This window comes from Diceros bicornis, chromosome 23 (assembly GCF_020826845.1).
Source record: "Diceros bicornis minor isolate mBicDic1 chromosome 23, mDicBic1.mat.cur, whole genome shotgun sequence".
Taxonomy (NCBI): domain Eukaryota; kingdom Metazoa; phylum Chordata; class Mammalia; order Perissodactyla; family Rhinocerotidae; genus Diceros; species Diceros bicornis.
Window position 1 is genome coordinate 57178165 of NC_080762.1, and position 7556 is coordinate 57185720.

Here is a 7556-nt window from a genome sequence, read left to right on the forward strand (position 1 = left end):
AGTCTCTTTCAGTAGTCCTGGCAAGGCAGGATGGGGGAGGTGCTGGATTAGGTGCAGGTGTGGGAAGGGCTCAGCTTCTGGGTATTTTTATGAAGGTCAAATTGACTAGGCTTGCTCATAGCTTCCATGTGTGTGGTGAGGCATCAAAGATGGCTCCCAGGCTTTGGCCTGACCCCTTGAGCCAAAATGGTGCTTTCCCTTACTGATAGTGAGGGGGAGAGCAGTTGTCTGATGGCCACGCCACATTTGTCTTTCACAGAAAACGGCTCGTTAGTTTTCTCTCCCATTATTGGTCAATCTCTCCAAGAAATAGTCAACATTAGTTACTATGTGTGATGCCTGTTCTAAGTACCCTACATATATTAACAGCTAAACCTCACAACTTCATATGGGGACAGATGCTATCATCTTTGATTTAGAGACTGAGGGGGTCAAACAACTTGGCTAAGGTCTTAGGGCCTGAAAGCTCCCTAAGTGGGATTCATTCTGGTTTGTGAACTACAAAACTAGTCTCTACCAGGGGAAACTGTAGTCCCCATTCCTATGGACCCTCAACCATCAGGAGTGAGCCCCGCCTATGGTAGTGCCCTCATCTACCCCCAGTTCCACTTACCCTTTGGGGGCCTAGTGCAGCAATTCTGTAAGTGTGGTGGAGAATCAAAGAGACCCTTTCAAGAGTCTGTGAGGTTCTCCTTTTCCATATACCTATCTGTAAGGCTGAATTTTCTTCAAGGTTCAACTTAACATTCTGCAGCAGACTAAATGCTGATGAGAAGCCAGTTAGCAGTCTTCTATTAAGTTTAAAAGGATATAACTGCTACAGTTCACAAAGATCTAAAACTGCTATACTGAGAAGGTACTGGTGCTTCTATATATTTTTTGGAGAATATTTGCTTTTTATTTTCTACCTGTTGTACGACCTACTATAGGTTATTATTTTTGAAAGAGTCCAGGTCAGTTCCAGACACTATCACATCTCCTATAGATTGACTAGTTTTTGTTCAGAGCTGCATTTCAGAGCTTGGCTCCCAGACCATTTTTTTCATCCTAGCCAAGTGTGCTCTTGGACCTCTTTCTAGCTTTGGGGGTTTCAATTACGGGTTAAGCTCAAGGGCCACCTCAGCTGTGATGTTATCACCAATACTTCAACCACAGGTCAAAGAACTATTTATTTAAAATTTTATTCTTTAATTAGCAACCTTGGGGGAAAAAAGTCACATCAGGACTCAGAGGGAAGGGCATAGACCTAAATCAAGCTGGTTTTTTCTTGTCAGGCTGGAGCAGAGTTTAAATGAGGCCAGACCCACTCCAGCTCTGGCCACAGCCTACTCTCTATATCCTGGTCCCAGGTGAGCTGGATGCAAACTGGCTTCACTTCATCCAAGGGCCTAGTTGAGGGCATTCATGGCTTCCTCAAGTTTGAACATCCCTGCAGCAGAAGGCAACAGCAGGTGTGAGTGAGGGGAGAAGGGAAGAGCCTGAACGATTCTCAGCCTCTGTCAGTGTTCATTTCTGGGACCTCCCAGCCCCGCGTTCTGGGCCTGAGATTCTCGGAAACCTCAGAACTGGTGCCACTGGGCCCATTCCAACATTCTCCAAGAAGCTGGCAGTGGGGGAAGAGGAGCCAGGTTTAGATCCCAAATAACCTTGCTCTATGAGGCCAACTCCAGGCCCCCGCTCCTTGTAGTATAACTCCAGGGTCCCTGGGACCAATGGAGGGCAGTACCAAAAGAGCCTCAGGGACAGCCCTGGCACCGAGGCCCCTCTGGTGATGCCCGAGGTACGGGTGGGGTTGCAGGGAGGTGCTAGGAAGGGAGTGGTGAGAAGACGGGCTGGAGGAAAGGGAGCAAGGCCGCCCACGTGGTCTGATCTGGGCACCTCCTCACCCAGCCCCTCACTTCGCTCCTGCTGCTGGCAGTGCCAGTTGGCCATGGACTGGAGCATCCACGTGGTCCGGAGCTTGTACAAGGAAGAGCCCTAAACTACAACCTCGGTGAGGTCGGAGGGTTCCAGAACCTTCAGCTCGAGCATGGTTTTACTCACTCGCTCTATGTATGGGATTCAAGATCCATCCTGGTCTGTCTGGGGAAGGAGATGAGCGCTGTGGCCACGGAAGCCGAGATGCCAGGTCAGGCACCCGCGCCAGGCCTGGGTCTAGCACACGCGTCTGGACCTGGAACACCTCGGGATCTTTCAAGTTTTAGGGAACTTTCACCCACAGTGGGATGTCTTTCCGTTCTGGCAGCGTCCCCATCTTGAGGGTTTTGAAACTGCACACGCTCTGACCCCCACTCGGCCTAGCAGAGACGTCCAGCGCGGGTGCCCAGAGTCCGCTCGCGGGCAGGTGCGCCCAGGCCAGCAGCCCGATCCCACGCTCATGGCGCTCCCACGCCCGCGTGGGGGCTTAGCCTCACGCGGGGCCGTCTCCATCGCTCTCTTCTCTCCCCAGCGCTGGTGGGCCCAGTTGTCTCCGAGAGTGCAAGGGTTTCTACCTGCATTGACTCCCAGAATCCATTGGCTGTGGGAGTGCGTGGGATGAGGGCATCCTAGGGATGTGGACACTTCCCTAGGAAGGAGTGGTTGGCCCTGAACCCCGAAAAGTGGGAGTACAGGTTTGAGGGCACAAGGACCACCTGGGAGCTGCCAAATTGAGTTCCTGCTTCTCATGTTCCAAAGGAGGGTGCGTTTCTCCTTGGTCTAAATGGGCTGGACACGGGGGCTTCACTTCACTGGTGACCTCTGCAACTTTGGGGGACTCAGAATTGATTCGTGCCATTTAACAAGAGGAAAATTTGGATTTGGAAATTCATTGTCTTCAAGGGACGTGATGGGGCCTCTAAAGTGCCTCCATGGTTCATGTTCCTGGAAGTCCCTGAATCTGGAAATTTTGAATCTGCCACAACTTGGAAGCTCATGTGTGCCTTGCCTAGCCATTCAGGCTTTGGGCTCTAAATAAACATTTAAAAAACATATTGACTCAATTGATGCACTAGATTCACTGATGAGGGTGTGATTTTAATGTTTTATGGCTTCATAGATGGAGAAGAAGTTGGCTTTTTCCAAGACCATGTTCTGATACCATCTAATATCCCCTCAACTGGCTATTTTGACAATTTCTTAAGGCACACTTCTTCAAAATCAAAAACTGGGTTCTTTTCAACCACGAGTGTAATCAATTTAGATAATGATCAATGGCTGAAACTACCAAATGAAAGGTTATTAATGAACTGGATGTTCAGAAATCTAGAAGTCCTAGCCCACGGATTATGAATTACAAAGAAGAAAACATTCTTCACGACAGAGACTTGGAGAGCAGATGCCGCCTTAACCAAAGACCGATATTAGCATCACCAATAATGGGATGAATGGACTACTGGTTTGCCAATGTCGTGCTCTAATTTTTCTTTCCCTCCTTCTGCTGACTTCCGGCTTTGTTTGTTCTTCTTTTTCTAGTTGTATTAGGTGTAGTTTAAGATTACTTATCTGAGATTTTTCTTGTTGAGGTGGGCCTGTATTGCTATAAATCTCCCTCTTAGTACCACTTTTGCTGCACCCATAGAAGTTGGTATGATGTATTTTCATTTTCATTTGTCTCCAGGTATTTTTTGATTTCTCCTTTGATTTCTTCATTGATCCAATGGTTGTTCAGTAGCATGTTGTTTAGTCTCCACATATTTGTGACTTTCCCAGCTTTTGTCTTATAGTTCATTTCTAGTTTCATAGCATTGTGGTCAGAAAAGATGCTTGATATGATTTCAATCTTCTTAAATTTATTGAGGCTTGCCTTGTTTCCCAACATATAGTCATTCTTTGAGAATATTCCATGTGCACTTGAGGAGAATGTGTACTCTGCTGCTTTTGGATGGAGTGTTCTATATATATCTATTAAGTCCATCTTGTCTAGTTTATCATTTAAGTCCACTATTTCCTTATTAACTTTCTGCCTGGATGGTCTATCCATTGAAGTAAGTGGGGTGTTGTGGTCCCCTACTATTATTATGTTGCTGTCAATTTCTCCCTTTAGGTCTGTTAGTAGGTGCTTTGTATACTTTGGTGTTCCTGTATTAGGTGCATATATATTCATGAGTGTTATGTTCTCTTGGTGGAATGTCCCTTTTATCATTATGTACTGCCCCTCTTGGTTTCTCACTGCCTTTTTTATCTTGAAGTCTGCTTTGTCTAATATAAGTATGGCAACACCTGCTTTCTTTTGCTTCCCATTTGTTTTGGGTATCATCTTCCATACCTTCACTCTGAACCTGTGTTTTTCTTTAGAGCTGAGATGTGTTTCATGGAGGCAGCATATTGTTGGGTCTTTTTTTTAGTCTATCCAGCCACTCTGTGTCTTTTTATTGGAGAATTCAATCCACTTACATTTAGAGTGATTATTAATATATGAGGGATTGATACTGCCATTTTATGTCTTGCTTTCTAGTTGTTCGATATTTCTATTGTTTATTTTCCCTTGTGTTTCTGACTGCCATTTCAGTTTGGTGGTTATCCATGATGGTTTTCTCAGTTTTCTTTTTATTTATGATTTGTGTTTCTGTTCTAATTTTTTGTTTAATGGTTACCATGAAGTTTGTACAAAAGATCTTGTAGATGAGATAGTCCATTTTCTGATAGACTCTCATCTCCATTAGCCTAAGCAGTTTCCATCCCTTTCCTCTTCCCTTTCTAAGTTATTGTTGTCACAAATTATTCTGTTTTGTGTTGTGAGTTTGTGATTAAAATTAAGTGTTTATAGTTATTTTTGGTGCTTTATTTCCCTTTATCTTTTATGTTACAATTAAGTGTTTGCTAACCTATTCTGATAGAGAGCTGCAGTTTTCTGATTTTTTCTATTTATCTTTGTTCCAAGCTTTGTATACCTTTGCCTTTTTGTTTCAGGTAGGAGGGCTCCCTTCATAATGTCTTGTAAGGCAGGTTTAGTGGTGATAAACTCTCTCAGCTTTTGTTTATCTGAGAAAGCTTTTATTTCTCTATTGTATCTGAAGGATAGTTTTGCTGGATAGAGTATTCTTGGCTGAAAGTTTTTGTCTCTCAGTATTTTGAATATATCATTCCAATGTCTCCTAGCCTGTAAGGTTTCTGCTGAGAAATCTGCTGAAAGCCTGATAGGGGTTCCTCTGTAGATTATTCTCTTCTGCCTTGCTGCCCTTAATGCCCTTAATATTTTTTCTTTGTCACTGGCTTTTGCCATTTTTATTATTATATGCCTTGGAGAAGGTCATTTTGCATTGATGTAATTAGGAGTTCTATTGGCTTCATATACTTGTATGTCCAGTTTCTTCCCCAGGTTTGGGAAGTTCTCAGCTGTTATTTCTTTGAACAAGCTCTCTGTTCCTTTCTCTCTTCCTTCTCCCTTTGGAATACCTATAATCCTTACGTTGTATTTCCTAATTGGGTTAGATATTTCATGAATAATTTATTCATTTTTCTAAAGCCTTAGTTCTCTCTCCTCCACCTGAAGCATTTCTATATTTCTGTCCTCTAAATTAATAACTCTGTCCTCCATAATGTCAGCTTTGTTTTTTAAGCTTTCTAGATTCTTTTTTATCTCATTCTTTCTGTTCTTCATCTCCAGAATTTCTTTTTGCTTTTTTTTAGAGTTTCAATCTCTTTTGTGAAGAATTCCTCTTGTCCATTAATTTTATTCTGAGCTTATAGAACTGTCTTTCTGAGTTTTCTCATAATTCATTGAGTTTCTTTATGGCAACTATTTTGAATTCTCTCTCATTTAGATTGTAAATTTCTGTGAGTTCAGGATCGTTTTCTGGAGACTTGTCATTTTCCTTCTGTTCTGGACTGTTAATATAGTTCTTCATGGTGTTTGATGAAGTGATCATTTGCTGGCACTTAGTGGTAGTTTCAGGTCACAGATTCCGCCTGCCACCACTGGGGGCCAGGACCTGTGTTTTCTGAAGCCACCTCATGTGCTGGAAATAGTGACAATAGGGCTTGTTTGCTTTTGCCCACTGGTTGCAGATACTAGTGGGTCACACACACAGGAGCAGGCACTCTGGTGTAGATCTGCTGCCTTGGCCAGGGACTGGCTGAGCTGGTGTGCTAGGTGGGAAGGGAAGGGCACTATCTTTCATGTGTGCCCAGGCCTGATCTGCATCCTGGTCGGTTCACCTGGGCTGCTGCAGTTGGTGGGGGTGCCCATGTGGTGGCTGAGCCACACAACTCAGTGTGGAGCATTCCTGTTGCTGGGCTGCAACTCCAAAAGTGAAAGCTTTTTACACAGGCTTGCCTCTTCCCCCACCTCCTCTTACAGTTGCATGCCAGCTGCTTCCTGAGGACCCGTGACCTAGATCATCTCCACTGGGGAGGGAGAGGGGATCTGCTCATCTCCTCCCACTGCTTCCTGGGCACCCAGTACCCCCACCTTCAGACGTATGGCTTGTGGATCTCTCAGGTGCCCTGTTGTGCTTTGTAGGGAGTCCTCTGTTGGTTAATGAATGTCTGGTTGTAACTTAGGGGGGAGAGACTAAGGGAAGAGCTCACTCCACCTGATGCTGATGTCACTTTCCTAAAAGAACTAATTGTAATCAGTTACTTTTCAGGCCTATAACATAGTATGTGGACCCTGGAGCCAGATGCATCTATGTTGATAATTACGCTACAGCTCCATGCAACTTGTCTTGTTTAAAGTGGGATGTATGCCATAGATATGGAGAACAGATTGGTGGTGACCAGAGGGAAAGGGGTGGGGGGAGGGCAAAAGGGGGTAAAGGGGCACATATATATGGTGACAGGTGGAAACTAGACTCTTGGTGGTGAACATGATGCAGTCTATACAGAAGTTGAAGTATAACGATGTACACCTGAAATGTATATAATGTTATAAACCAATGTGACCTCAATTAAAAAAATAAAATAAAAAAATAAATAAAGTGGGATGTATGGATGATGATAAATCTTTCTTTACAGTGGACTTTGGTGTTTTTGAATCTAGACCATGAGAGGACATACCAAAGCAGGAGTAGGAAGATCTAAAATAGAAGAAAAGATGTAATAAAAAAATACTCTTAAGAAAAGAATTCCTGAAAATTGGGTTTGAGTAAGATATATAACTAACCAAAATTACTCTTACCCGTTAGTCACTTTTATAGCACCTGCTGTGTGTTCTTGATATAGGATTACACATCTGATGGACTTTTATATCCTATTTCTATCACCTTTCCCAAACTGTGCATCCTTGGACAAGATCAGGGACTCAATAAAGGCTGTATAACTTTCACCAATCTTCTTATATTTATTTGAATTGATCAAGAATGTTTGACTTATGCTTTAAAATGGAAGTCAATGTAAATTTTATTTTTCATCATTAGTTACCACCTCATTCCATTTATTAAATATTATCTAACTTGCTGATTGTTTAATGCTGTTTACTTTATCACTTATGGGAAGATTCTTGCATATAAGTGAACTTTTTCTAAGTTCTCTGATTTTTCCCATAGCTTAGAATTTCTAGTTTTTTATCAACAGAACTACAAAATTCAGCTGTCTGGTATTCTAAATATGGGCCATTATAGAAATGACTATTGCTT

General features: G+C 43.1%; 1 protein-coding gene across 1 annotated transcript; it reads right to left on the reverse strand.

Moving 5' to 3' along the window:
- Nucleotides 1-1371: 1371 nt before the first annotated feature.
- On the reverse strand, nucleotides 1372-2254 carry DPPA5 (developmental pluripotency associated 5). Its single transcript, XM_058566148.1, is given in 4 exon segments — nucleotides 1372-1394; nucleotides 1397-1429; nucleotides 1899-2073; nucleotides 2138-2254. Coding segments are annotated over 4 exon segments (348 nt in total).
- Between the last annotated feature and the right edge of the window lie 5302 nt (nucleotides 2255-7556).